General features: G+C 50.7%; 1 protein-coding gene across 6 annotated transcripts in view; it reads right to left on the bottom strand.

Annotated features, from left to right (window-relative positions):
• The window catches only part of Abcc8 (ATP binding cassette subfamily C member 8), a 74,018-nt gene that overhangs the window by 16,130 nt on the left and 29,991 nt on the right, over positions 1-27,897 (bottom strand). For 4 of the 6 annotated variants that reach the window (XR_009056081.1, XM_057755948.1, XM_057755946.1 and 1 more), the window contains exons 9-21: positions 27,467-27,601; positions 27,051-27,213; positions 17,756-17,796; positions 16,268-16,413; positions 15,232-15,337; positions 14,980-15,096; positions 14,553-14,628; positions 13,870-13,975; positions 5,414-5,446; positions 4,146-4,184; positions 3,148-3,246; positions 2,229-2,313; positions 1,471-1,551 (exon numbers count right to left, since the gene is read on the bottom strand). Coding sequence is in view for 5 of the 6 variants with exons in the window: in XM_057755948.1 (XP_057611931.1) it covers positions 1,471-1,551; positions 2,229-2,313; positions 3,148-3,246; positions 4,146-4,184; positions 5,414-5,446; positions 13,870-13,975; positions 14,553-14,628; positions 14,980-15,096; positions 15,232-15,337; positions 16,268-16,413; positions 17,756-17,796; positions 27,051-27,213; positions 27,467-27,601 (1,227 nt within the window). In the remaining variant the exon portion in view is untranslated. The remainder of the gene's footprint in view (positions 1-1,470; positions 1,552-2,228; positions 2,314-3,147; positions 3,247-4,145; positions 4,185-5,413; positions 5,447-13,869; positions 13,976-14,552; positions 14,629-14,979; positions 15,097-15,231; positions 15,338-16,267; positions 16,414-17,755; positions 17,797-27,050; positions 27,214-27,466; positions 27,602-27,897) is intronic. The other 2 variants (XM_057755949.1, XM_057755947.1) reach the window with 1 other exon arrangement.

The following is a 27,897-nucleotide window of genomic DNA, read 5'->3' as shown; positions in this document are numbered from 1 at the left end:
ATTATCAGTCGGCTTCTGGTTCTCTGCAGCATCCACGGATACCCATCTCCTACGATGCCTGAACTCAGGACAGTGCCCAGGTTTCTCCAGTTTGCTCAGCCCCCCCTTTATTCCCACTTCTCACCTGTCCTTCTCAAGTTCCCTCCAATGGCCCGAACTGTCCTTTCTGTGTGACACGCTGCTCTGCCTTCTGCGTGAAGCACTTTCCACCCGTCATCTACCTAAGCACGAGTCCTGCTCCTGTGTCCTATCCTCTCTGTCCCAGGGACAACCCTGTGAAGAACCAGGTCTGGTAGTCTGTACACCCCTGCCTGCAAGGTCCCCAGGATCTCACATCCCGAGCTGCCCTGTTACCGATGAACTTAACGAATGGAGGAAGGTAGCCACTGGACTCTTCTTCTCAGTCATTTAAGTATCCAGATGGGACCTTGGATGACCTAGAACCTCGTAAATTGCTGTGTGTCACGTCTAAGAATTACCTGAAGCCGTACTGGCTTTGTGGGAGCCTAGGCAGTTTGGATGCTCACCTTACTAGACCTGGATGGAGGTGGGTGGTCCTTGGACTTCCCACAGGGCAGGGAACCCTGATAGCTCTTAGGGCTGACGAGGGAGGGGGACTTGATTGGGGGAGGGGGAGGGAAATGGGAGGCGGTGGCAGGGAGGAGGCAGAAATCTTTAATAAATAAATTAATTAATTAATTAAAAAAAAGAATTACGTGAAGCATCACTGGGGAGGAGAGCTGTCTGTGTTGAGGGTCGGGGGAATAAAGCTAGGATCAGAAAGCTGAGGTCGCTTGTGCTGAGGCTTTGTCTGAATGCCCCATTTCCTTTGTGCTTAATTGAGTCTTTAAGGCTCTCTCCAGGAAGCCCTCCCTGACCACTCTGGGCTACAAAGCTTAGCATTGAACCGGCTATACTTCCTGCACATATGTGAGTCTGTCTCACTAATCAAACTTCAAATCTTCAAGGCCAAGGGCTGGGTATTAAGAGTCTTCAATATCAACCAAGGAACGTGAGTCAGAGCTTGGCATGAGGGGGACAAGTTTTGTCTCGGGTTTGACACCTAGAGTGTTGTGTTGAGAAGGGTTCTGAGGCCAAGCTGAGTTCCCTAGAGAAATAACTCAGAAATCAATTAGCAATGTCTAACCTGAGCACAAGCTGGGAAGTGGTGTCACACACTCCAGGTGTTTGTACTCTGATGGTGGGGCTGCTCTTTGGTCCTTTGGATAGGTGATCTCTAACCATGGCTTGCCTGCTCTCAAGGTGATTGGAAGGCTCAATGGGAAGTCCCTAATAGGTCCTCTGCGCTGTTCTTGCCTGCCTTGGTTTCTCTATAAGATGATGCTGTGTATATAGCAGGAGAGGTTTGTTCCTGATTAAGGGGGGGGGAGGTTGGATGATGATGATGATGTTAGGGAACCAGGCAGTCAGATGTGTGTGTCCAAGGGGAACTTCAGCTGGGGCACTCACCAAGAAGACAACATTGGTGTGCTGGTAGAGGGCTCGGGCCACACTAATTCTTTGCCGCTGACCACCAGACAAGTTGATACCCTGTCACCAAAGCAGAGGAAAAGATCGTGCTTTCAGCCCTCAGGTTCTCACTGCGCACTTGGAGCTCTATGAGAAGATGGAGTCACCCCCAGACATCAGTCAGGGTGCTGTGTAAATATTCTCCAAACAGAAGCATTCTCTCCTGGATGGAGAAAGGAAGCTTATAAGACTCAGGGAGCTAAGGAACGTTAATGGTATTCAGGAAGTAAGGAAAACTCACAAGGTTCAGAAAGCTCCTGAAACTTACAGGATTCATGGTTATAACAGCAGAAGCAATTGCTGCAGAAGAGAGACACTGCAGTAAGTTATGCAGGCTGCTGAAGGGAAGCAGCTTTTGTGAGTTATTAGCCATGTTGGAGTGGGCTTTGGATGATGCAGCTGTCTTTGAAACAGTCATACTTCCTTAATTAACCCCAATAGACTCATAGGTTCACTAAGACAGACTTGGATGGAACTGGTTTTTGGTCTGTTATTGGTGTCACATATGGGGTAAACAGAGATTTCTTTATGTCTCCCCAGGGAAGACACATAACACAACACAACAGTTATCACAATTTCACACTACTTGAAGTTCTTCAGCCCTTTCCTTTGTCCAATTCCACCATTCTTCTTTCTAAGAAGGACCTCAGGGCACAGTGGGAGCACGGGTAGGGAGCAGGGTGGGATCCGCCACTAACCCGTTCCCCAATCTGAGTCTGGTCTCCATGGGGCAGGATGTCTATGTCCGGCTGCAGGGAGCAGGCGTCAATGACCATCTTGTACCTGGAGAGTAAGGACAGGGGTTAGCTGACTGGCCTGGTCAGAGTGTGGCCTGAATCCTTTCATGGACATAAGTCTGTGGCTTGCTGTGCCTGGTGAGTGTTGGCTTTAATGCACTTCCTGCCTAGGGCAAGCAAACACCATGAGAGCATAAAAGAGCTAAGGTCAGTGCTCACACCGCCTGGGGCAAGTTAAATATTTGAAGGATGAAATCGTATGGAAGCAAATAGGCAGAGTGAGGGATGAGATGGGGCTTATGGTCCCCGAGCAGTGGGAAATGCTGTAGCCAGAGCTCATGCTGGGGCACCATCTGGGAAAACCGCTGCTGATTGTTTGGAGGTGGTAATGATGATGGTTGATCAAATATTTGCCTAGCCTGCACTTCTCACCCTTTTCTGGCCAGCTCTTAGTCTGAGCAGGAGCCAGCCAGCACCCAGGGAGACTTCAGAGTTTCTTGGTGACACATGTCCTTAGGTAGCTTTGGATTTGACACCCATTTCAGTAATGTACTGGCTCACCTTGGGTAAGGTATTTAAGCTTCAGAACCTTGCTTCCCTCGCCCATAAAATGGGCGTAAGAGTATTACTGCCAGGGACAAGCACACGTAGGAGAGTGGGAACTGCAAGGTTAACCGTGCCTAGCTCAGCCCTACTCTCATCCTAGCTAGACAAAGCAGCAATGTCCTCACCCTCCTCTCATACATGGGAAGGGGCTGCTGGAACCAGGCACCTCTGGACCCTTTGCAGACGGACTAGATAGTGGTAGCTGGACTCTAGGATGCCCACAAGTACCAAGACCACACCCAGCCCTCCCCAGTCCTCTGTCAGATGCTATTACCGCTGCTTATTGAAGGGACTCTCGAAGGTGATGTTCTCCTCCACAGTGGCGTTCAGCAGCCACGGTTTCTGAGATGCATAGGCCACAGGGCCCCTGGTCCTAGGACAAACTGGTGGTGAGGGTTACGCTCTTCCCCGGGGGCTCATTCTCAGAGCAACTGTCAGACCAATCAATGGCTTAGACTGGAGCAAGAGGGTGGGTGTGCTGAGACAGCCCGGTCACGTGACAGGAATCTGTGATGGGTACTGCCTTGTAAGTTATGCTCTTCCTGATGGCCTCACACCTCCAAAAGGATCTCGAGTTCCTCCAACCCCACTTTGTACCTCTAACCCCAGGGACCCAGTATGCAGCCACACGTGAGGGTCTACGTACAGCCTAACTTGGGAACTCACTGTGTGATCACATAGGTATACGGGGAGACCCAGTACTAGGGTCTTTTTGAAAGGAGATTGGGGGTGGTCCCCCATGACATAGGCTTTGGGAGGAAAATCTCCCAGGTCCGAGGAGACCCGATAGAGCCTCTGCAGGCAAGACTGCATTTAGACATGAATCAGTGTTCTGAGGCCCAGTGGAAGCCCTAGTCTAAGCCTCGGGTGGCTATGAACAGGACTTTCATCCCATCTACACCAGCTTCCACCAGCTGCATCTCAACAGTGCGGCAGGGACGATCCCCAACTGTCACCAAACCAAGCAATTCCTGACCCAGGTCCTTTAATCCCTTAGCAACTTCTGAACTCTACACAAAGGACATTTTTACAGAACAAGAGCCGGGCAATCACATTCTGTGTGTTATAGTTTCCAAGGCCCCTCTTCCCGACTCCCCTCACCCCAGAAGCTGCTGAGAATGAACAGGCGTGATATACAGAGGTATGGCAACTCCCAGAACACAGCAGAGCACAGAGCTCTTTCCGGGATCCAGCTGCTCCCAGCACAATGGCTCCGTTCCCGGACCCTCTGAGGAAGCCTGCAGGGCAGGCGTTTATGCTCAGCACAGGTACCTGACGTCCGAGTCCGCCGCTGTCTCCCGCTCTGGGCTGCTGCAGTGGGAGAAAGACACAGGTCAGCCCCACCATGGGCTGGACACCCCCCACCGTGGAGATTTTAGCTCCTTCAAACCCCACCATGTGCTTCTGCAGGCCCTGGCACCCAGTCTGCAGATGTGGCCTAGATGTGATGAGGCGGGCAAGCCTCACTCCCTGACCATGTGGGTACGTGAAGAGACCCAGCAGTCGGATCATTTAAGGGGGAGAATAGGGTGGAAGGGCCCCATGCAGGGAAACTTCCTGGGTCAGAGGAGTAGCCTGGCAGACTTTTCAGCCTCAGCCTTGACTCTAGGTTCAAACGAGCAAACCAAAGCCTCAGGCCAACAGGGTGCTCTGACCCCAGCCAGGCTGGGCCAAGCAGTTGACAGAATCTGTACCATGTGGGTGGCCACCTACAATCAGGAAGCTGAGAGAGACGTTCCCAGCATGAACTGCGGACCATCCCACATGGAGCGTGAACTGCTGTTATTTTATTCTCGTTGGGCTCATCTGGACTTTCGCATGCCATATCTGGGTTTGGGCTCAAGTCGTACAATCACTATGGTTTGGGAGGCTGGGCCTGTGGGGACGAGGTGGCAGGCAAGGCAGAAAGTAGCAGGAGAGGTGTCTGAGGCTGAGGGGGAAGCCTTAGTTGACCGGTGAGCTGCCCAGAGGATCAGCTTCGCCAGCCTAGCACACAGCCTCCAGGCTTTGCCTGTGTTCTCAGGGAAGGAGAGAAGGCTGTGCTGTCTTTGTCAACCATCCATTAACATTGGAATTTTTAGTCTTTCGTAGCATATTTAACATGACTGAATTTTCTGTGTAGAACATGAAGGATGCCCATCGCTGCTTCTTAGAGACAAAGTTTTTTGTTTTTCTCATATTCCTGGAGCCTTTCAAGAACTATCTTTCCAATTATTTGTTTCCTACCACATTATTTTTTTTTATTTATTTAAAGGCAGGGATTCTTGTGTTCTAGGCTGGCCTTGAACTCCCGATCCTCCTGCCTTCACCTCCTAGGTACTGGGATTACAGGTGCACCACCAGCCCGGCTCCTGACACACAGCATGGTTTGTCTAAGGATTTTGTCCTCCCCTCTGTAACCAATTTGCCTTCACTGAAGCTGCCAGGCTTAGCCTCACGCTTCTGAGACCCTGTGACTGCACAACCTTGGACTCATACTTAGTGTTCTCACCCACAGGCCCCAGCACCCCACCCATGCCAAACCTGTCCCAAGGCGGTACCTGGGGTCCTCTCCCTCGCTGTCCGAAAGGCTGCTGGGTCAAAAAGAAAGATGAACACCAGTTAATTCCCTATTGCCTTCCATCATGCCGGAGCTTCATGGAGAAGCAGTCCCTACTCCTCCCACCTCCCACCCTTTCCAGGGGCCTGGGTGGCTTCCTGGAAGCAGAATTGACTCATCTCAATCTCCACACCCGTCCGAGTACCCTCCAAACAGCACAGGCCCAGCTGCTGCTACTGGCTTTGACTGGGGCAGCCGTGAGGCTGGCTGGGCACCATACTGGTTTTATACCCAGGACAACTGAGACCAGGGAGGGAATTTGACTTGCCCACAGCCCCCTACAGTCACCATTGCACACAATGCTTCTCACACTGCAGAATCTGATGGCAGATCAAAAATAATTGGAGCAATTGTTTTTAAAAAGTAGAAGCCGTCTGTGTGCACGGCAGGTGGTTTAAATCTGTCAGTGCGGGGAGCTGAAGCCTCTCACAGTAAGGGGCACATTTGTTAAACAGTGATCTAAATCTTGGGGCCAAGTTTCTCTGTGCTCTTTCTCCTGTGCCAGTTCAACACCTCTCAACATTCCAGAAACATCTTCCACCAATGAAATGTGCACTTGTGATCTACACATGTGGGAAATCAACCTTCTCTGTATTCATATTCATTTGTGATTACAATTTCTAAATTAATAGTATTTCTAGACTGGGCTGCATACAGCTCAGACTGACCTCAAGTTTGCTCTGTAGCTAAAGATGATCTCCCTGCTCCCACCTACCAGATGCTGGGACTGTAGCCTGTAACACCACACCCAGATATCTTATTTTAACAATGCTGAAGACGGCCATCATGCATTGAGCTTTTATAAGTGCTGATGAGCACTGTAATAGAATGGTCACTTGATACTTTTTAGATTTATTTTGTTATATATTTGTTCATTATTTATTTATTTTATATGTGTGCATTAAGCCTGTGTGTAAATATGTTTACCACGTGCATGCCCTCTAGCCCAAGGTCAGAAGGTGTTGTATCCCCTGGAGTTACAGGTGTGAGCTGTGACAGGTGTGAGCGGCCATGTGGGTGCCAGGAAGTGAACCTGGGTCCTCTGGCCTCTGGAAGAGCAGCTAGGTCTCTTAACTTCCGAGTCATCTTTCCAACCCTAGAATGATCACTTTTAATGTACATTGAGGTTTCTTTTGATTTCTCAACTCCATTTTTCAGATAGGCTCTGAGAGGCTAAGTTAACTCGTTCAAAGTCACACAGCCAGAAAATGACAAAAACCTGCTAAGTATCTGTCCTGCTCTGGGGAGGACCAGGCGAGGTATCTGTCCTGCTCTGGGGAGGACCAGCCGAGGTATCTGTCCAGCTCTGGGGAGGACCAGGCGAGGTATCTGTCCTGCTCTGGGGAGGACCAGGCGAGGTATCTGTCCTGCTCTGGGGAGGACAAGGCGAGGTATCTGTCCTGTCTGGGGAGAACCAGGCGAGGTATCTGTCCTGCTCTGGGGAGGACCAGCCGAGGTATCTGTCCAGCTCTGGGGAGGACCAGGCGAGGTATCTGTCCTGCTCTGGGGAGGATCAGGCGAGGTATCTGTCCTGCTCTGGGGAGGACCAGGCGAGGTATCTGTCCTGCTCTGGGGAGGACCAGCCGAGGTATCTGTCCTGCTCTGGGGAGGACCAGGCGAGGTATCTGTCCTGCTCTGGGGAGGACCAGGCGAGGTATCTGTCCTGCTCTGGGGAGGACCAGGCGAGGTATCTGTCCAGCTCTGGGGAGGACCAGTCAAGGTATCTGTCCAGCTCTGGGGAGGATCAGGCGAGGTATCTGTCCTGTTCTGTGGAGGACCAGGAGAGGTATCTGTCCTGCTCTGGGGAGGACCAGGAGAGGTATCTGTCCTGCTCTGGGGAGGACGGCAAGGTAACTGTCCTGCTCTGGGGAGGACCAGGCGAGGTCATGACACATTTGTCGACACCAGTCCTTGATCCCTTCCTCTGGGTCTTGTGGTCCCTGCCCATTTTCCCAGCCCAGCCTAACCTAGCATCTCTAAACCAGCAGATTGCCGTTATAGACAGATCGCGAGCACAGGGCAGAGAAACAGTGCTGACAAAATCCTGCCCTATGGCCAAGGTTCAGATGACTTTCTCTTGGGGGACTTCCTCCAGAGAAGCTAAGGATGTGGTCTGGATCTCCGTGGCATCCCTGAGGACTCAGCACACCCCCTCCAGCCCTGACTCAGCTCTGACTCGATCATCTTGATCCTGGCTGCTCAATTAGCTCTCCTAATGGACTGCCTTGCTCTCCATCAGCTCCTGAGCGAGCCTGGTGTGCCCAGTGGGATTTAAAGGCAGGAAGAATATCTTTTCCAGCCCCCGCAGTGCTTAGCACGTGACAGAGCTATAATAAATGGAGCCTATTAAGAGTGATTGATCATTAGGAAAGAGAAATGGAGGCGGGCTCTTGCTAGCTGCCATTCCTCTGCACAGTGTCGGGGAGCTGGAATTCACACTCTAGTCTCACTCTACAACTGAATCCTGTCCCCACTTTACAGATGAGCACACTGAGGCTCAGGGTTGCAGAATAGGCTTCATGCAACAGAGTCAGAAAGAGGCGAAGCTGAGGTGCTAATCTAGGTTTACTTCCTCTTTCTATTATAATACTAAGCTTCTAGCAGAAACTTTATTAAGGCTTTGTGTGTGTGTGTATGTATATATATATATATATATATCTTAAGCTAAAAAGCAAAGAACAGTACATTTGGCAAACATGCTCTCTCACTGAATGCTGAAGTGTGTGCGTGTGTTTTATATGTACTTGCTCATACAGCCATGTGCACATGTTGGTGTATGCAGTTAGAGGCCAGAGGTCCACACAGAGTGACTTCCCCCTTGGTTTCTGAGACAGGACTCCCATGAGCTGGAGCTCACTGGAGCAGCTAGTGTGGCTATCCAGCAAATGCTGGGAACCACGCGTCAGCCTCCCAGGTACTGGATGGTAAAGCACCAGCCTCCTATTGCCCAGCAAGTTCTTCACCGTTTTTTCTCACGGGTACTCTGCTTCCCTTGCCTGCATTTTGCACGCTATGATGCATCAAGGCACAGAACCTGCCATGCAGGGCTCACATTCTGAAGCATGAATCAGACAGACTGACAGAAGTCAGAGAGTTACAAGATCCCAGAGGAAAGTAGGAGGAACCAAAGTATTAGAAAATTTTGAGGAAGATGATACACAGACATACAAAACGAATATAAAAATATAAATATAAAATGTTCCCCGCAGGCTCATGTGGTGGACACTGGTTCCCCTTTGGTCTTACTGTTTCGGGAAGTTGGAGAAGCTGGGACCTACCTGGAGGAAGCAGGTCACTAGGGTGGGACCCTGTGGCTATCTTGTTCCTGCCTTCTTCACCCTCCCTTCTTCCTGCCAGTCAGGAAGCTGCTTCCTCCTTCACCCTTTCCCAGCTGCCGTGCTGTTATGGCTCACTGGAATCCACTGAGCCGAAGGCTATGGATTCTGTTTATGTGTTTTAAAGGCAGAATCTCACTCACCATAAGGGCCTGGCTGACTTGGAACTTGCTATGTGAACTCAGGCTCACAGAGATCCGCGGGGCTATACCCATAAGTCCAAACAATTTGTTTACCACCCTTAAATTATTTTCTCTGGGATTCTGATTATGGGGGTGCAGAGTAGCCAAGAGCCCCAGCATTCATTCAAGGTCCCAGGAACAATGAGAAGGGGAAGGAGGACACTGAGGTGGGATGAGGTTAGGACTTACAGAGCCTCCAAAGTCCTGCAGGCTTGTGGCTGACCGGAAGCATTGCCTCCCACCCATGGCCCCTGCACAGTTAGTGCCAAGGCCAGATCTCTGAGACAGAAAGGACAGGGTAGTTTTCATTGCTTTACAGGAGGAAGCTGAGTTCCAAGAAGGCAGCATCACCTGCGCAAGGTCATGAAGCGAGGGAGTGGCGCAGTGATTACTAAAGACACCACCTGGTCCCCAAGCCTGCCTACTCCTCTCCGGGCTTCCTGTCTACTGGATGCCTCAAGGAGACCTAGGAGTACCTGAGTCCCCAGTCCCTCCTCGACACACTTGGGTACAACTAAGGGTAGGAGTCAGGCAACTTTGAGCCAAACACCACAAATCAGCAGGCAGACTCCAGAGCTAGGAGGGTCCCTACCGGGCATAGCTACACACACTGACAGGTTACATGTGGGCATCTCAGCAGGTGGTAGGGAGTCCTGGAAAAAACAGATTTGTACTTCCTCATGGGGTGGGAACTTCTCCCCACCCTGCTTTCCTAAGGCCTACTTCCTGGTGACTTTTTGGGGACATTAGAAGTCACGCTAGGGACTAATGGCCTTACTTTTCACTTCCTGGGAAACAAATTGTACCTGAGTGCATCTGCTATTATTGACTTTTTATTAACATGTTTTCTTCTTAGATATTACACGGGGAGTTTGCAAATTCCCAGGTTGACATTTGTTGAGCCAGGAAGCCAGGAAGAGGCTGAGGACTCAGGAGAGGGAATGTGTGGGAGTCACATGGCTCGGAGCCCCAGAACCAAGCTTTGCTCAGGACAGCTCTGCAGCTTTGATGTGTCTCAGCTGATGGAGTCTTGGGGCTCCTTCTACAGAGCTCTATCTACCTGGAGTCTCTTAGAGGGCAAAGGCCAGACTTCCATCCCCTAGAGTTACACAGAGAAGGGCTCCAGATCTGCACTGGGCACTGGGGAACAGCATGGAACATTAAGGGGCCCAGAGTCACATAGACAGATCACCACACAGTGAAAGGTGCAGTCATGGGGCTGGCTCCATCCCAAAGTGGGTGAAGAAGCTTGGAGTTCCCATCAGGAACATGAGCAACTTGAACAAAGGCTTGTGGGAGAGAGACACAGTCCCAAGCAGGCTCTGACTCATTCATTTGTAAATGAATTCATTTACTAAAATGACTATGGATTTGGAAGGAAAAAGAAAATGTGGTTCTTGTCTCCAGGGAGCTCACTATGGTTTCTCCTGGGAGACGGGCTAGGGTACAGTGCGGGAAATTTGTTCTTGGCAAGGAGGCACATGGCTGAATACTGTTTATCATAATATTTATAGGGCTCTAGCTACATGCTAGGCTAATCCTCTCATCAACCCCATGGGTTAAAAGGGGAAACTGGTACAGAACGCTTATGGAATTTTCCAAAACACAAAGATCAAATCTGAACTCAGGCAGCTTAGCCCAGAGCATCTGCTCCTGGCTGCTCGGCCATACTTAGCTCATTTGGTCCTTGCAGGAATAAATGAACAGTTGTACCAACAACCATCTCCCCAGAGCGTTCTCTACACTGCCCCTCCCTAATCTCCCAGCTTCCTGCCTTGTGCCCCCTGGAACTCTTTCTAGCTGCCTGGTCACCAGAACTTGACCCTGGTAAGGAAGAGTGTCCTGACACGGCCCTTGCCTCTGGCTGTAGGCATACACTATCAGGAGAGACCTCTAAGTCAAAAGCTATTTGTTCTTGGCTCACTTTGCAAGTGCAACAAACATCTTGAGTTTGGGTATCCTCCCAGGAACGATAGGCACCCAGCACACAGTTCCCATTCTTAGCTCATTGCTCTGATTAAGGTGTCCAGATGGGTACCAGGATTTTTCAGGACAAATTGCAGAAGCCAACAAAGTCAGTTGTTTAGTATCTCCCCACACCCATTGTAATGAACTCCTAACTGACCTCCTCTCTGGTCCCTTCCCCCACTTCCTCATCCTTTATCAGAAGCAGACACTTCTACAGTCTTTCAGCTCAGTGTTATTTCTCATGCCTGGTATATCTAATCTATGTCAGGTCACTCCGTCAATCTCCCTCCCTCCCTCTCTTCCTCCCTCCCTCCCTCTCATCACTGCATCCCACACAGTGCTCCAGGCACCCAGAGCCACGCTCTCACTGTCAGCTAGCCTCTGCCTGTGCAGTCACCTCACTTGGGATACCTTCCTCTCCCACCCTGCCTTTTCCATTAGATGAGCTCACACTCATCCTCAAGGGTCCCCCCTGGACTACAGGGCTCCCTGTACTCTGGGTGCTCTGCTGCCACACTGATTCTCTCACCTTCTGTTGCAAGCAGACCCAAGTCTTAACTAGCATTGCATTCCTGCTGCTGGGCACAGGGCCTGGCATCACAGGTGAGATCAATAGATTGATGTATTGGTATGGAGAAGCAAGAGTTTGAATTGAGTCAGGAATGGGTTCTAAGAGCCACCTAGGGATAGCTACAGGTCAGCCTATTATGACCTCAGTCTTCCTCCGTGCCTCAAATGGGTCCGTCCACTGAGGAAGGTAGGGTTTGATGTGTGCATAGCCCAAGGATTCATGTAGTGGCTCTGTGAAGAGCATGTGCCTGCATTCATGCATGCATGCGTGCTTGTGTATGTGTGTGTGCGTGTGTGTGCGCGCGCGTGTGTGTGTGTGTGTGTGTGTGTGAGAGAGAGAGAGAGAGAGAGAGAGAGAGAGAGAGAGAGAGAGAGAGAGAGAGAGAGGGCTGATAAGGTTCAGGTCATCAGATGAGATGTTACTTCTTCCTACGCCCTCACACCCTTTTGGCCTCAGTGGAAGCTCAGGTGCCCACTTGGATGCAGACTCTACTTCAGCCATGACAAGAACTAGGTAACTTGTTTCACTTCAGTTTCTTATCTGTTGGATGGGGAGAACAGCATCTGCCTCTCAGGGTGAGAGAACTGACAGAGACAATGAAGATCCTGGTTAGTGCCTGGCACATGGGAGGTACCCAGCCTTAGTCACCATGGAGAGGCTTTTTGCATCCCCTTAAAGGGACAGAGCAGCAGCAAGACCCTAGCACTGGAGCATCTTGGAGGAGGGGTAGAGTCAGCAGATCCCTAGGGTAGCATCTGCCACCTCTGGTGTCCAGAGGTGCTGGCTGTAATGGTGTGTGGGGCAGAACAGAGAGAAGAGGAGGAGGCATCGGACAGGTTCAGAGGCATTTTGGCTTCGAGCTGTGGGGGACACAGGCCAGAGAACCCCAGAGGCTGCTCCAGGTTTGAACTCTGCAATTCCTTCTAGAAAAAGTTTTCCCTGGGGAGAAACTGGACCCATATGGCCCCCAACATGGGATTTAGAGAATAATTCCCTTGCAACAGGATCCAGGGCACTGTATCCTGAAGCAATGGCCAAGCCTCAAGTCATTCTCTGATGTATACACCCACAGAAAGTGACCCAAACCTTCTGAACCTCAGCTGCTGCCATGAAGTGGACGACTTTGGTGAGATCGTGCTTGCTAAGGGCCTGGTCCACAGCATGGACCCAGCAAACACTGACTTCCTTCAGCTCAGTTCACTGAGGCTCCTGTCTTCCTGTCGCAGACGCTCAGCTAACAGGCAAGGGCTCCTCACCCAAAGCCTCGAGGAGTTGTTGTTACCAAAGCCGGCATAGTGAGCTCTCATGAGCCCCAGGGCTTCCCTGGGAAGGATTCTGAGGGATCTCGCAGTGGGATGGAGACAGGGACGCTTCTGCTCCCAAATAGGATCCGATCCCCGTGGGAATTACAAGGCTTATATGATGTTTGGGGAACCCAAAGGGAACCTGCTAGCCCACGGCCACAGCAGGGAGAGATTCAGGGACAGTTTGGAAAAGAGGCAGTGGATATGAAGCCTATATTAACATCTGAAGTCCTGCTGTGCAGCTCCCTGCTCAGACTTATCAGAACCTGGCATCTCGGGTAATTTCCTTTAAAAAATGACCCGCAGGGCAAACTGGCCCTCCTGCTAAATTGACTGCTGCCCTGATTAAGAGTTGTGAGCCCCAGTTGGGGGACTGGGGCAACTCTTTGCTTGGCAATGGCAGAGCACAGGGCCAGGCTTTGCGGCGTGGCTGCAGCTGTCTCCTGCTGCGGGTCTGAACACTTCTCCAGCCTGCTCATATCTCAGCCTCCCTGCCTGTTAGATTCCACTTGATAGCCATTGTTCTGCAGCGAATCTCAGCACCTTCTGGAAGTAGGTGGGTATAAATAACAGATTCATGAAGGACTCTAATGTTCAGACTCTTTAATTAAGATAGTAATCTTTGGAAACCAGTGTTTCTCTGGGCTACTCTGAGCCCTCCACACACACCCAGAATGGCCCAGTCAGTTTTGCTGATGAAAAACCCGAAACCAAAGTTGGCAGGGAGGAAATATGAGATTTAAGAGTGAGCATAACTGAGTTCGAATCTCCCCTCTGCCTCTTGCTAGTTGTGTGAATTACAGCAAATACAGCTCTTATCTATAAAATGAGAATTGGTAATACCACTCTGCTGGTTATAAGGACTCAAGGAAATCATTCGTGCATAGAATTGTGCAAAAACCTGGCACACGGCACAGCAAGGGCTGACTGGCGAGAGTGCCGACACCATCAGGAAAAGAAGAGCATTTCCCAAGTGCCCACCAGTGCGGAGGCATCCTCCAGAGAGAGGTGGCTGGAGGGAGAGGAGCCAACGGTACCTGTTCCAGAAGACAGCCCCCGACACCTTCTGCATCTCCCCCAGGGTGGCGAGGAGGAGCGAGGACTTGCCACAGCCCACCTGCCCCACAATCATGGTCAGCTGGCCTGTGTGAATGAAGGGCAGCAGATGGGACAGGAGCAGGGTGGAGTCTGAACAATGTCACCCAGAAGAATTGATGAGCGGGTGGTTGGCCCTGGGTCCCTTGTCGCTTCCCCTGCCGGGAAGGCCCAAGAAGCCCTCTTCTCCTGAGTTTTTCCTTCTGAAGATGACAGCCTTCTCTGGCTCCCCAGGTTCTTTCTACACTTCCCTGCAGGGCTTCCTGATAGTTCATCTCCTTGTAGTCTCTCCAAAGTGCCAGGCTGGCTACCACCTAAGACTCTCTTCCCCAGGCTGATGGGAACATGCCCTTGTTCAGAACCTCCACGTCATACATCCTCCTAGACTACTCAAGCCTGACACCTGGCAGTGGATGCTTTAAGAGCAAGGGGTCACCGTCTTACTCTGACTTTGGGGGTTGCCTGTTTCTGTCTATGGGCACCTAGAGGGCATAACCTGCTTCTGTCTAGAATTCAGACCCAGCTAGGCAGCAGTGGGCAGGTACTTAGCAAATGTGGGTTTTGTTTTTCCTCTCTGTTTGGGACATGGGGGGGGGCACGTCTGGAGGAGTGAGCTGAGCCATACCTCGGGGGATACGGATGGTAATGTTGGACAGAGTGGGGATTCCATCTGGGGTCCAGGTGAAGAAGCCTCCGATGATCTTCATCGTCCAATCCCCATGGAACAGAAGAAACAGAAGGCAATGGTTTTCGGTTACAGAGTGTGCCTTCTCTCCCCTCCCCTGTGAAAGTCAATGGATACTATGTCTAACCCCTTCAGTGATTCCTTGGGCAGGACAGGACGGGATTAAGCCCTGTCTCAGGTACCCTAATGGGTGTCAGGAGTGAGTTCCCCTGATGAGTGGGGTGGGAATGTCCTTGGCTTCAGTATTCCTCTCAGAAGGCAGGGAGGTTTTGGATGGAGGACCCAGAACCCAGGCTCTTGGTCTTGTGGTGTTAAGCTTCTCTTGGAAGATGGTGGGTGTGTGGTGAATTCAGGGTTGAGGACTCACCTGGACACAGAAGTTGTCAGCATCCCCATCCATGCTGGGGGTCAGCCTCTGCAGTGGGCCCAAGAGGTCCCGAACCTCTTCCCGGGCTGGGCGCTTGCGGTTCACAACCTTGAGGGGCTGTGAATGGTTAGGAGATGAGGGCCCCTGGGCTGGACCCCTTCTGGGGGAATGTGAGAGCCCAGTGCAGATGGGCTTAAGCTTCAGGAATTGGATAAAACTGTTGGGAGCAGCAAGGGAAATCTGGGCACTCACCACTGCCTGGTACTTGCCGGCTTGGCCTTGGGGTGCAGGCTCTCGAGGGGCACACTGCTCTTCATGGATCTCTGCACTGGACAGGAACTCACTCAGTTTTTGCACGCTGAAGGGGAAGTGAAGAGATACCCTTCACCCCTGCCCAGGGCAGAGGAGGGGAGAGGAGGAAGTGTGAGCTGAGAAAACAGCTCTTTGTGGGTGCCTGGTCCTAAATGTGCCCCCACAAAGACCATGCTGCAGGGGAGCTGAGCAGTGGGCAACTCCAAGGGACTGAGTAACAGATGCTACCAGGATTTACTTATTGATTATGTGTGGTAGGGTTGGGGAAGCACACGGGCTATGACAGCTTTAGGGAGTGGGTCTCTCCTGCCACCAGGTTTTACCCACTAGGTCATCTTAACACCCCTCCACCAGCTGCCCGTTACTATTCTTATTGCATTGTTTTGTTTTGAGGCAAGGTCGTATATAGCCCAGGTTAACCCCACATTTACTAGTACAGCTTTGAATTCCTCATCCACCTGCCTCTACTTCCCAAGTTCTGGGGTTACAGGTGTGCACCACCACACCCAAGCTCGCACGCGCGCGCACACACACACACACCAGTGATGGGGACTGAAACCAGACTTTGCCTATACTAGGTAAACATGCTACCATCAAGCTAACACTCCATAGCCCCTAAGACTTTTTTTTTAAAGGCTGACCTATAGTAGTCTAGATTTGAAGTACCTTTGTTTGGTTTGGGTTAGTTTAATGTTAGTTGGATGATAAACCTGCAGGATGGCTGGTGTTGGGTTTTTCTAGTTAAACCATTCAAATCAAGGTTGGCTAGTGTTACGATTAGCTGGGGTTAAGACCAGTTATTCACCACGGCTAGTGTCTGGGAGCATGTACTATATGCCAGACGCCATGATAATTGCTATGTTAGGATCACTGAGTCTTTCCCCGTAACAGCTGCTCAATAGAGGCCCGGATGACAAGGGGGTGTGTCCTGTGATGGACAGCTTCGGGGATGTCCTTGCCTGGATCCTTCTCTCACCTCACTAGGGCTTTGACAGTGGACCGAACCACACTAGACAGCAGGAACAGTGGTGTTACCAGGATGTGGAAGAGAGAGAGGGAGGCAAAGGCCACTGAGGGTGAGAAGTCCGACTCTTTGAAGAAGCTGACATGGCCCACGAAGGTCTGTGGATAAAGGCATAGGGAGGATAGGTGACTCGGGTGTGTATCCTGGAAGGGAAGCTCCAGAGAGGACAGGGACTGTGAGGAAGCTTTCCGTTACAGTCATCTTCCTCAGCTGCTCATGGAAACGCCTCTGGCCCCACCCCTCTATTTCAGGAATAAGCAGGGAGGAGCCCTGGGGTTGGATCTGCTCCTGTTCCACTTAGAATTCTGGCTGCTAGTTTCCCTAGTCCTCAGTCTGGTAAAAGCACAAAAATAGTTGCTAACCGTCTCCTCCTGGGTCTGTCCCTGGCTACCTGACCAGATCTGTAGCACAGTTCCCAGAGTGCAGGCCAGAAATTAGCTCAATAAATCACATCAAAAATTAATTCCCAACCAGGCCTGACAGCCTGTGCACTCTGAGCTGCTTAGGGATGCCGGCTTCAGGGGAAGTATCGATATCTTTCTAAAAAAAAAAAAAAAATGAAACAAAACAAAACAAAAACCAGTTCAGACATGGAGGGAAGGGGTGGAGTGTGGGCACCAGGGGTCTGGGGCGGTGCTGTAGGGCATGTGACCTGACTCCACAGCTAAGCTTAGGCACAGCTTCCATCAAAGATGCCCAGGAGAAAACACATCATGCCAGCCCACAATAAGGGAGCCATGCGTGGCTTGTTCCTACATCTAAAGAGGCAGGTTACACAACTGTATGTGCAACATGGTTCTATTTCTGTAGAAGTGACATATCATCTGCTTGAGAGGACGAGAAGAAACACCCTAAAGGTGCTGAGGAGGGGTGGAATTTGCCTCGACTTTTACTCTTTTTCCAAACCTTCCCGTCATTTCCACAACAGATACGTTGCATCTTTTCAGTGTTTGCAGTTAACAAATAGCCATTTTAAAATTCTATAAACATCACCCCCCTCTTCTTCCTTCTCCTCCTCCCTCTTTTTGAGACAGAGTCTTGTGTAGCCCAGGCTGGCCTTGAACCTACTATGCAACCAAGAGTAACTGAACTGAACTCCTGCCTCCGTCTCCCACATGCTGGGAGTACAGACTGTGCCGCCGTGCCCAGTTTACGTGGTGCTGGCCTGGAGTCCAGGGCTTTGGGCATCCTAGACGAGCACTCTACCCACTGAGTGACATCCCCAGCCCTATTAACGGATTCCATTCCTCTAAGTATTATGTCTCGTATCCCCCAAGACCTGAGACAGAAGCCCTGTCTGTGTGGAGTGAGAGGGGATCCATCTATGTTCACCCCCTACCCCGGACACAACTCTGGAGACCCCTGTGCAAAAGGGTGGGACCTGGAGGGTTGTCTGCCTGCCCTCTCCCAGCCCCGTGCAGAAGAGAAGGGCCTACTTACGATGAGGACGGCAGCAATAGGGATGGCTGTGTTCATGAAGACTGTAAAGGAAGCACAAGGTGAGGTTGGGGAGGAAGGAGGTGGAAACAAGAAGGTGGCCGGGATGGCGGGGGTAGAGATCTGGGTGGAGGCCCAGCTTGCTGGGTTCGTCTAGAGGGACGGCATTGGCAGTTCCTTCCCTTGCTTCTTCCTAGAGCTTCTTGTCCCCTTACCCCGGCCCTTGCTTCTGTCCTGTGAAGAAGCAGTGGAGGAAGTCCCCTGGAAGGGCCGGCACATGACTGCAAGGCCGAGTGGTAAGCAGCTGTGTCTTAGGAGGCCCCAAAGGCTGCTCCTTCCTTTACCTGGATCCCCTGCATATCCCTGTGCGGAACAGAAGCTTTCTTGTCTGCTATGGGAGGGATTGCAAACTCCTTCCGACTAAGGGGCGGGAGGCTGAGAGCATAAATCAGGGTCTTCCTTAGATATAAGGCTTGGACTCCATGCTCATGTTGGGTAGCTGATATCTGGAATAGAGGCACCTTCCTCATTCTGTTAGAAGGTACGGCCTCAGGGGCTGGTGAGGTAGCTTAGTGTGTAACAGCACTTGCCACCAACTCTGTGAGCCCCAGTTCAATCCCTGAAGCCCACAATGTAGAAAGAGAATAGATTCCCACGTTTGTCCTCTTGCGTCCACACGTATGCCCTTGGCATGTTTGTGTGCATGTGTATGTGTGAGCACACACACACACACAAAAACTAAATAAATTTAACGTTCAACCTCAAGTTCTCATTTAATTTTCTCCCATTCTCTCAGAAAAGCCCAGCGAGGAAAATGCTGGTTCTACAATCACTCAGATTAAAGACCAGGAGGCAGGGGCTGCAGTCAAAGGCTTGGCCATTGTACATGGCCCTGTCTGCTAAATAGCAAAGTCTCCAAAACTCTGAAGTCCAGAGACTGCCTGGCCGTCCCGCTACAGCAGAACGTTCATGCAGCAGCTAGTTCCCACAGAGATGCACTGGAGGTGCAGCCACAGCTGCAGAGAATCCCACCCTGGAGGAAGGGCATGCACGGTCCTTGCACTTAAAGCCCCCTCCCCAAGAAGAACAGAAGACCAGCACTGTTCTCCCAGAAAGGCCCTGGTACGATGAGAACAAGTTCCTGGGGGAGTTATCAAGCATCTTTTGGAGGAGTTTCTAATCTGAAAGGGGAGATGGCCACACCCTATACAGGAAAGACCCTGGGCAGTGCTAACCTTCCTGTGAGACTCAAAGGCATTTCTTCAGTACCAGTACTAATGATGGCCATGTTTCAAATGCCCTTCCTGACAAAGGCAGGATTGCTCCCCAGAGGTACCCACAGCACGCTGCCACCTGCTTTATGGTGTTTTTCTGGGGTTGTAGAAACATTACTGGTTATATCCGTGGTATGAGGGTCTGGGATAAGCTATAGCATAATCAGCAGCCGCTGGGGAGAAATTGGCAAAAGAGGAAAACACACACCTGCCAGTCCTGGACCCGTGACTGTCACCAGCCACACAGCTACAAGCCTGGAGTAGCCCCACTTCTGCCCCTCTCAAGATAAAAAGACTAATGTGGAGGACTTGGTGAAAGAAGCACCTTCCAGCCGCTGCCCTAATCCAAGAGACCTCTGATGCTGGGCTCTCCTCGTTGCATCAGGGCAGGCCGGGATTTGGATTGGGGGTTGATATCAGCCTACAAAGCAAGCAATCTAGCTCTATGTGGCTAGAGAGACCGAGAAGTCCCTACCTTCTGATCCTATAATCCATCTCCTGGGCATTTATCCTGAATAATCACTCAAGAGAAAGGAAGGCCATCGGCAAGATGGTGCCAGCCCCAGCGCCATCACTGTGAACACAGCTCCAGCTGTGGCAACAAGCCACCCAGAATGGGGCAGGCTGGAAACCTCCAGCAGGAGGGGCCACTTTAGTAAGTCATGGTGTACACCTCTGGGGGACACTTGGCAGGCAGAAAGTGTGTGATAATTGATATTTTATTCTAATGCATGTTTCCCATGGCCATGATTTTTAAAATACGTATATTTTTCTGTTTTATTGTCTTTATTTTTAGAGATGCCTGAACTCCTTTGAGGAATGAGACAAACTATAAATAAATTAAAAATGAACATTTCAGAGCTGATGCAGCAATGTGGAGTCTGCTTGTGACAGAATTAATTTCTGCACTGTGCTGGCTGTTGCAGGAGAGGCAGAAGGATGAGAATGTGATTTTCTGGCTCACTCACCCTTCCCTGGAAGGATGTCTGCTGCTAGAGGTCCCAGGTCCCGTCTGGTGTGGGAGCTAGGGGAGTGGGATCATCGGCTGCTGAGTTTCAAATGTCCCTCAGAAGAACACCCCATCACCATGGGGGGATGTGGCCATCTTGGGGATGTCACTGCTGCAGACTGGGGGCTTGGGACTGTGGCCCTGCACCTCTCTGAGTATGGCAGATAACGGTGGGGCAGGGGGAAGGGGTGAACAGGCAGTGGGATAGTAATTATTCCTGTGCTTCCACGCCGGTCCAGAAAGGGAAAAATAGTTTATGTTGGGGCATCGGACCCTGACATCATGGTGTTTATTAAGGGAGCAAAAAGAAAACAAGAACTCTCTCTCTCTCTCTCTCTCTCTCTCTCTCTCTCTCTCTCTCTCTCTCTGTGTGTGTGTGTGTGTTCATGAGTGTATGTGCATGAGTATGTGTGAGTGTGTGTGTGTGAGTGTATATTGGTATATGCATTGAGTATATTGTGTGTTTGAGTGTGTGTGAGCATGTGTGTATGTGTGAGTGCACTGTGTGAATGTATTTATGTGTTTGAGCATGTGTTTGTGTGTATGTGTACGTGTTTGAGTATGTGTGAGTGTGTATATGTGTGTGAAAGAGTGTGTGTATGTATGCGTGTCTGAGTATGTGTGAATGTGTGGTTTGTGATTCTCCTGGACTTCCCATCTCCACGTTCCAAGCACTAGAATTGGAGGTGTGTTTCACTACACCTAGGTAGTTAGCATGAGATTAATTTTATGTGCCCAGTCCTAAAAAGCCACTATAAAGGTGAAGCCCATCCACAATGGTACAGAGATGTATTTTACAAAGATCCTTCACTCAATTCAATAATTATTGTTTAGCATTCTTTGTCCTAAGCTGAACTCTGTGCTAGCTTTCCCCGCTCCCACTGCAAAGAAGATAACAAACCCATCCAAACCAGAGCAGACCCAGTCCTGGCTCCCCTGGCTTTGTCCAAGCGATGCTTCTTATCCCTGTGGGCACCAGCCTGGCACTGTATACCAGAAGCTTTTCATTTTCTAAGTTGCCATAAATATTTTAAGAGTCACATGCCAGGGAGGCACAGTGGCCATTTGTGCCCTGGTTAACTCCAGCTTTGCCTCCTGTGGAGGGAGGAAAGAGGATGGGCACTCAGCTCGGTCCTAACTGCAAGCTGTGCTGGGAGGAAGGAAAATGTATTTTGAAGTGGATGAGAGCTATTTTCCATTTACTCTGATGTGAGCAGAGTCAGCAGAGTGGAGAGGAAGGCAGGGACATGGTACTCTGTTGTTGGAGAAGCAGGGCAGGAGGCCCCAGCAGGACTGATTTCTGCTCTCCTGGCTCCTCCTCAGGCAACCTCACTGCCCAACCAGAAAGGATGCACATAAATGACCCTCAGTGGCCACACTGATTGGCAGAAGGAAAAACAGGTAACGAAGGAGAGGAGTTGGAGAAAGAAGAGGACCGGGAGATGGGTGTGATGTGCACATCTGGAACCCCAGCACCCAGAAGGTGGAAGCAAGAGGGTCAGGGCTCATGACCATCCTCAGCCACGTTGCAAGTTCCAGGTCAGTTGTTAGAAATGGTCTCAAAAAGACAAAGATATAAACAAAAACAAAACAAACGACCCAGGGCTTCCATTAAGGAGGCCTCAGAGAGACAAGATGGTTAAGACAGGCAGCCTGTGGAGTGTGGGAAACAGCTATGCTATGCCCTGCGGACACTGTCCCCAGCCCTGCACATGACTGAGCTGACCCAGCTGAGACTGTTGCATTGCCTGTATGGGGTCCAGATCTCTGAGCACAGAGCGCTGACAGAGACGGCAATCACATCCTCAGTCTTCCTAAGCTCCTTCCACGGCTCCCTGCCCCAGGAGGCGGCCTAGTGGCCTGACACATGACACATGTTCTGGGAGTTTGTCTAGTTCTACTAAAGGAAGTCTGAGGTGGAATCCACCAGCATTTTTCCCACCTTGAGGCCTTTGTGCCTGGATGCTCCTGCCTCACCCAGGCAACTCAAGCTTATCCTGGGAGCCACTTCGGGCTCCCCCCTCAACAGGTGTTCTCTGACACTCACCACCTCTAAGACGAGGTTGAGCACAATTCGTAACTTTTGTGGGCGTTCAGAGTGTCCCCTTCTGTTCTTACCAACCACTGCACTGCTGCATGGTGGCCTCCCCTGTAGACTACAGACAACATCTGGCTAGGACTCGTGTGCCTTCTCCCCAGTGCCAAACACAGGGCCTGGCACATAGGAGACAGTTCTCAGTCAGTCAAAAAGTGCTTGAAAGAAACACAGGCACAGGCCAGGTGAGTAACACAGAAGACGGACATCTGGAACTGACCCTGTGGTCCTGACACATGCAGGGCCACCGATGACAGTCACAGTCAGTGTCCCCTAAGGCTGTGTGAGCCGCGCCCACACCTTCCTCACCCAGGGTTTCAGCAAAGCTCAGCAGAGAGGTGGTGGCACTTTGGCTGGCCGACTGGCAGGACAAAGGACTCCTTGTCACTCCTCTGAGACGCTGGGGAGGTAGAAGTTCCCAGGACTCTTTTAGCCCCTCCCCACACTGGCTGCCCAAGACACCAGAACTCTTGGTGACCCTGTCTATAAAACCATCACAAAATGTCAGGAGGAATCACGTCTGCCCCAAAGCCTACCCGCAGGGTGTGTATACGACCAAACTGGAAACTCATCCAGCACACCCAGGTTGGGCCCCATGGGAACACAATGCCAGGAAGCTTTCACGTTGCCAGGAACCCATGGCTGGCGCCAAGGGCGAAAATACGAGATTCCCTTTAGCTCAACCTAATGAGCCGTGACTTGATCCTGGAAACAGAAGCAGGGAGTCCAGGAAGGTGACAGCAAGATCCCACCTGAAGCACGAAGCATGTGCCTGCAGCTAGGAGGGGTCCCCACCCGACTCTCCCTCTCAGAAGAGACACCCCAGCAAGGACAGACACGGCAAGCAAACAGCGCTGGGCTTTTGGCGTTCGCTGAAGGACAGGGAACTGCACCCAAGCCTCAGACAGCTATGCTTCATACCCTTGCGTAGCCGCCTCTCCATTCCCAGCCACTGTCCTATACTGAGACAGACTATGTGTGTGCAGGCAGACTATGTGTGTGCAGGCCAGAGGACAGCCTCAAGTGTCATGCCTCGGGTCCCTCCATGGAACCTGGGCTTGCTGATGAGGCCCAACTGGCTGGCCAGTTGCCCCGGGGAATTTCGGGCCTCCCTCCACAGCACTGGACTTACAAGCAAGACCCCCACTTGCTGTTCTCCATGTGAGTGCTGTGGCTCAAACTCGGGTCCCCATGCTTGTGTGGCAAGTCCCTCACTAATGCTCTATACCCCAGCCTCCACATGAGAAAGAACCTGCCCCAGCTGTCTTTGTGTCCTACCTACTTTCCTTTTCTAACATTCTCGTGCATAGCCCGGGGACCATAGCTCACAATGACTTCTTATATATTTCTGAATGCCTGGAGACTATCTCCAAAGAGTTTAACAGGAGCAGTGATAATGAGGTGGGTATATTCAAGAACTGGCTTGATGTATGCACATTCTGAACACACACCGAAGCCTTCACTGTCTCTCATAAATATGTACAACTATTTTATGTTAATCAAAATTTACACATAAAATGCCTAGAGAGATGGAAAGCCTAGCAGCCCTGAAAGCTGCTATTTGCTGCATCAGGATCTTACAAGATAAGCCTTAGCTTTGGGACTCAGGGTCAGCAGGATTTGGGGAAAGGACGAGAAGGAGCAAGGGCGTCTGGAGCCAAGCAGGAGCCTGCACAGAGACGTGTACCTATCTATGAGGCCTAAAGGGACAAGCAGAGCGACACACTGGTCTCTGAAGGGACGTGAGGAGGCAACGTTGTTATTAACCTAATTACCCATGTATATATATGGGCTACTACGTGATAACTCATGCGAGCATGGTGGCAGTTAAGGCAGAGCTACCAGTATCCCTAGGAAAAGATGTCTCCTAGCTATTAGGAAAAGCTCCCGCACCAATCTCATTCCTCAGTACCAGTTTTCTTATCACTCACCAGGCTGTACTCAGGGTAGAGCTATGGTAATAAACCAGCCCATACTGGGAAGGCAGGTAGCCAACAGAGACAAGGTGGAAATAGGCCCGGGTCAGGGACACTGGCTTCTCTTCATGGTCTGTTCTAATGTCTCCATCTCCCGGAGTGCCTAGTACCTGCTCCGAGAATCTCAGAGGATGGAGGTAAGGGAAGAAGACCAGGAACCTGACCATGCCCATGGCTCTACTTTGAGACACCGGGTCTTAAGCCTCCTCATGTAGACATATATGTCATTTATGGTAGGTGACCTAGCCACTGCTACCTAGACCAAACTGTGTCTGAGGTATAGCTAGACCTGGTAGGGGGTGGGGAGTACTGACTCTCTGGGATGCTCAGGGCTAAGTAGTCCTTGTTTGATGGTGGCTACCTGGCCCATCAAAGCCTCCCTCTAGGCAGCACAAATGCCAGGACCACGGACCTGCTCTAAGAGTCTAAGTGATATTCCCACCATGTCCCCCATTACTGCCCCCAACTCACCACTCCACAGAGCTTCTAAGTCACTAATCTCTCTTCATCTATAGCAATTTGATTAACCTGTTCACGGAATTGATTTGCTTGCCTGCTTGCTTCCTTCCTTTCTCTCTGCGGAGGAGCCCTTCTTACTGGTTGTTAAGGTGGACATGTCAGGGAAGCAGAGTGAGTCTGGCAGAGATTACATGTCTATATCCCAATAACGAACTGTGAAAGCAACCACTATGGGGCAGGCTCACGAAGAATGAATTAGCATCCGCTCTGAATCAAACTTGGACCAGTGCCCCATGATCATCTGACCTCCACGAGGCCTCCTTCTGGCCAGGAGACTGTACAGGGAGTCAACTTCAGTAACTAAAATTTTAACTTCTAGAATGTTCTTTTAGGTTTTCTTTCCCAATAATCTCCTTTGTAGTTCTGTTGCTTTTGTATCTTAAAAAAAAACTCTTTAGTCATATAAAACACGCTAACTTCATTATCATTTGGATAATTTATTATTTCAAGGCATTGAGAGAAGAATTCTTCTGTCTATCTGGTGTTGTTTTGTTTTGAGACAAGGATTCAAGTAGCCCAGGCTGGCCTTAAACTCACTGTGTAGCTGAGGACAACTTTGAAATCATGATCTTCCTATCTCCACCTCCCAAGTTCTGAGATTACAGGTGTGGGTCACCATACCTGGCTCTCTTAATGTATTTTGTTGTTTTGTATTTGTGTATGGTGTGTGTGTGTGTGTTGGTGCTCTTGTATGTGAGTGCAGGCGTACGCATGCCATGGTACATGTGGAGAGGTCACAGGACAATTTCCAGTGTCGATTCTCAACTTTCACTTGTCTCTGATAGGGTCCCTTGTTTTGCTCTGCATATGGCAATCTATCAGGCTCCTGAGCTCGGGCATTCTCTGGCTGCAAACTCCCAACTCAACATGAGGGCACTGGGATTACAGACTGTATGCTTGTCACTCAAACTCAGGTCCTCACATTGGCACAGCAGGCAGTTCACCACTGAGCAGTCTCCACAGCCCTGTCTATGGGGACTATTGAAGCTTCTGATTCTCTCTGATGGGGAAGTTTCGCCTGTGGGTTTTAACTTCTTTGTTATTAGTTAGCTTAGAGTTTGACAGGTTCTTTCCACTCTATTCTTAAAAATGTTTTTCATATGTGTATCTCTCTAAACACAGAGGGTTTTATGCAGAGGGAAAGGCTAGCCTGGGCTTCTGCTCTGTACAGATAGCTAGCCCTTTCCTCTGCATACTCCCAAGAGACGATGGCTTCCTTGGGGCAGTGACAGCGCCTTCTGACTCTGAAAAAAATTCACGCTCGTAAAAATTGGAAACCTGCTTCGGAATATTTTGATCACACTCTGAATCGAGAGTTTGTGTTTGCATTAATTAAATAAAATCAACCTTGGGTCAGGAGGCAGAGCCTGCAACTAGTTGACAGAAAGTAATCATAGAGTCATAGGGAATCTGGAGGATGGACAGAGGGATGCACAGGAAGTAGCAGAGAGGGACTTTGTGTGGCAGTCTTTCTTTAGTTTGGCGGAGAAGATGGATGCTCTCTTTCTGAGATGCCTTTGAAGGGGGAAGGTCAGTGGCTGCTCCACAACCTCTCTGAGCTAGCAGGTTTTCACCCCAGCCCCTGACTCCTGAGTCTTTGTTGGTAAAAGGAACAACCAAGACTTAGTTCAAAACTGTATTTGGTGACAGTAGTGGGAGGCAGATGCAGCGGGATGTCGGAGTCCGGCCAGGCTGCTGCCCGAGAAGTGGGCAATATCTGCAAAGCCACAGCTGCTGGTTGGATCAGCAGGAGCTTCAGATGCATCTGCTGCACTGGTGAAGACAACAGAAACTCTTGCTACTCGTTTGCTCTCTGCTGCCTGTCAAGACTGTGCCAGCTCCGTGAAGAGCAACCTCATGGTCCTTTCTCACTGGTGTGTCTTAGAGCTAGTGCAAATCCTCACACGTTTGCATACATGAATTAAACACTGATTTCTGGGCTGGCAAGAGGGCCTAATGGTTAAGAGCATGTACTGTTCTCAAAGAGGACCCCAGTTTGGTGCCTACCAGCCACAGCAGGTAAGTCACAACTGCCTGTAACTCCAACTCCAGGGAGATCCACACCTCTGGTTTCCAATGGCACCTGCACTCATGTGCACAGACCCACACATATACAGACATAAGTAAAAACAGTATAAAAGAATTTGGGGATTTTTTTTTTCTGATAGGTTTTCTCTGTGGACATCCTTAACCATCCTGGAAATCGCTCTGTACACCAGGCTGGCCTTGGACTTACAGCTATCTGTCTTCCTCTGCCTCCTGAGTGCTGGGATTAAAGGCATGCACCAGGAATATTTTTTAAAGAACACTGATTTCTGGGAGTTTAGCCACCACAGTCAGCCAAGCAGCCTCTGGATTCTGTAACCCCCCCACCCCCGTCACCCAGGCCTGACACCCTGTGGGGCTCACAGGCAGGTGCACTCACTGGAGATGGAGGTGTAGACAGCGAAGGCCCTGAGGCTGGTCATCTCCTTCTTGCGAGTCATCTCCACCCTTGAGCAGAAGATGTTCTCCCACGCATACAGCTTGAGAAGCTTGATGCCCCGGAGCATCTCATTGGTCTGCTTCAGCCTCTCATTGGAATATTCCTGGGGCAGGAGTGGTGGTGTGTTAGAGGGATGCCTGTGTCCCTAGCTCAGCCAGGGAGAAGGTACCAAACCCATGTCCTCCCATCTGCCCAGCTCTATCCTACAAGCACGTTCCTGGCCAGCCTGTTACGAGCAGTTCATAGAAACTGAGGCTTGGACTGTGAGTGTGGGGAGGATATCCACTAAGATGAGGGCCAGAGAGGTAGGCACGGGGTAAGGCAGAGACGGGACATGTGTAACCTGGGGCACTCACCAAGGTGCTCCGTTGTGCCTGGGAGAGTTTGGTGGCCACAAAGTACTGGACAGGAGCCAGGAGAATGATGACAGCTGCTCCGATCAAGGCACTGACACCGAGGATGTAGTAGAGGAGGATCACACCCACAATGATCTGGAGAAGGTGATGGGGGTGAACTCTGCACCAGGGCTGCCTTGCCAGCAGGCACTGGCACTATCCCCACCATCAGCTTCGAGTGTGGCATGCCTCGGTGCCCAAGTTTTCAAGCACCTTGGGGATGGAGTAGGGTGCAGGACCAGGTATGGGAAAGCAGTATACTAGGTACACACACAGTTGAGGCTCTGAGCTGGTAACCAGGGGCATTTACCCAAAAGCTAGCTGAAGGACTGATTTCCTCACTAAGTCTGCTTTCCCGAGGAGGGTCTGAGAATTGAGACGGCACCATTTAT

This window comes from Chionomys nivalis, chromosome 23 (genome assembly GCF_950005125.1).
Source record: "Chionomys nivalis chromosome 23, mChiNiv1.1, whole genome shotgun sequence".
NCBI lineage: Eukaryota > Metazoa > Chordata > Mammalia > Rodentia > Cricetidae > Chionomys > Chionomys nivalis.
Note: the sequence above shows the minus strand (reverse complement) of the source record. Positions and strands in the feature narration are given on the sequence as shown.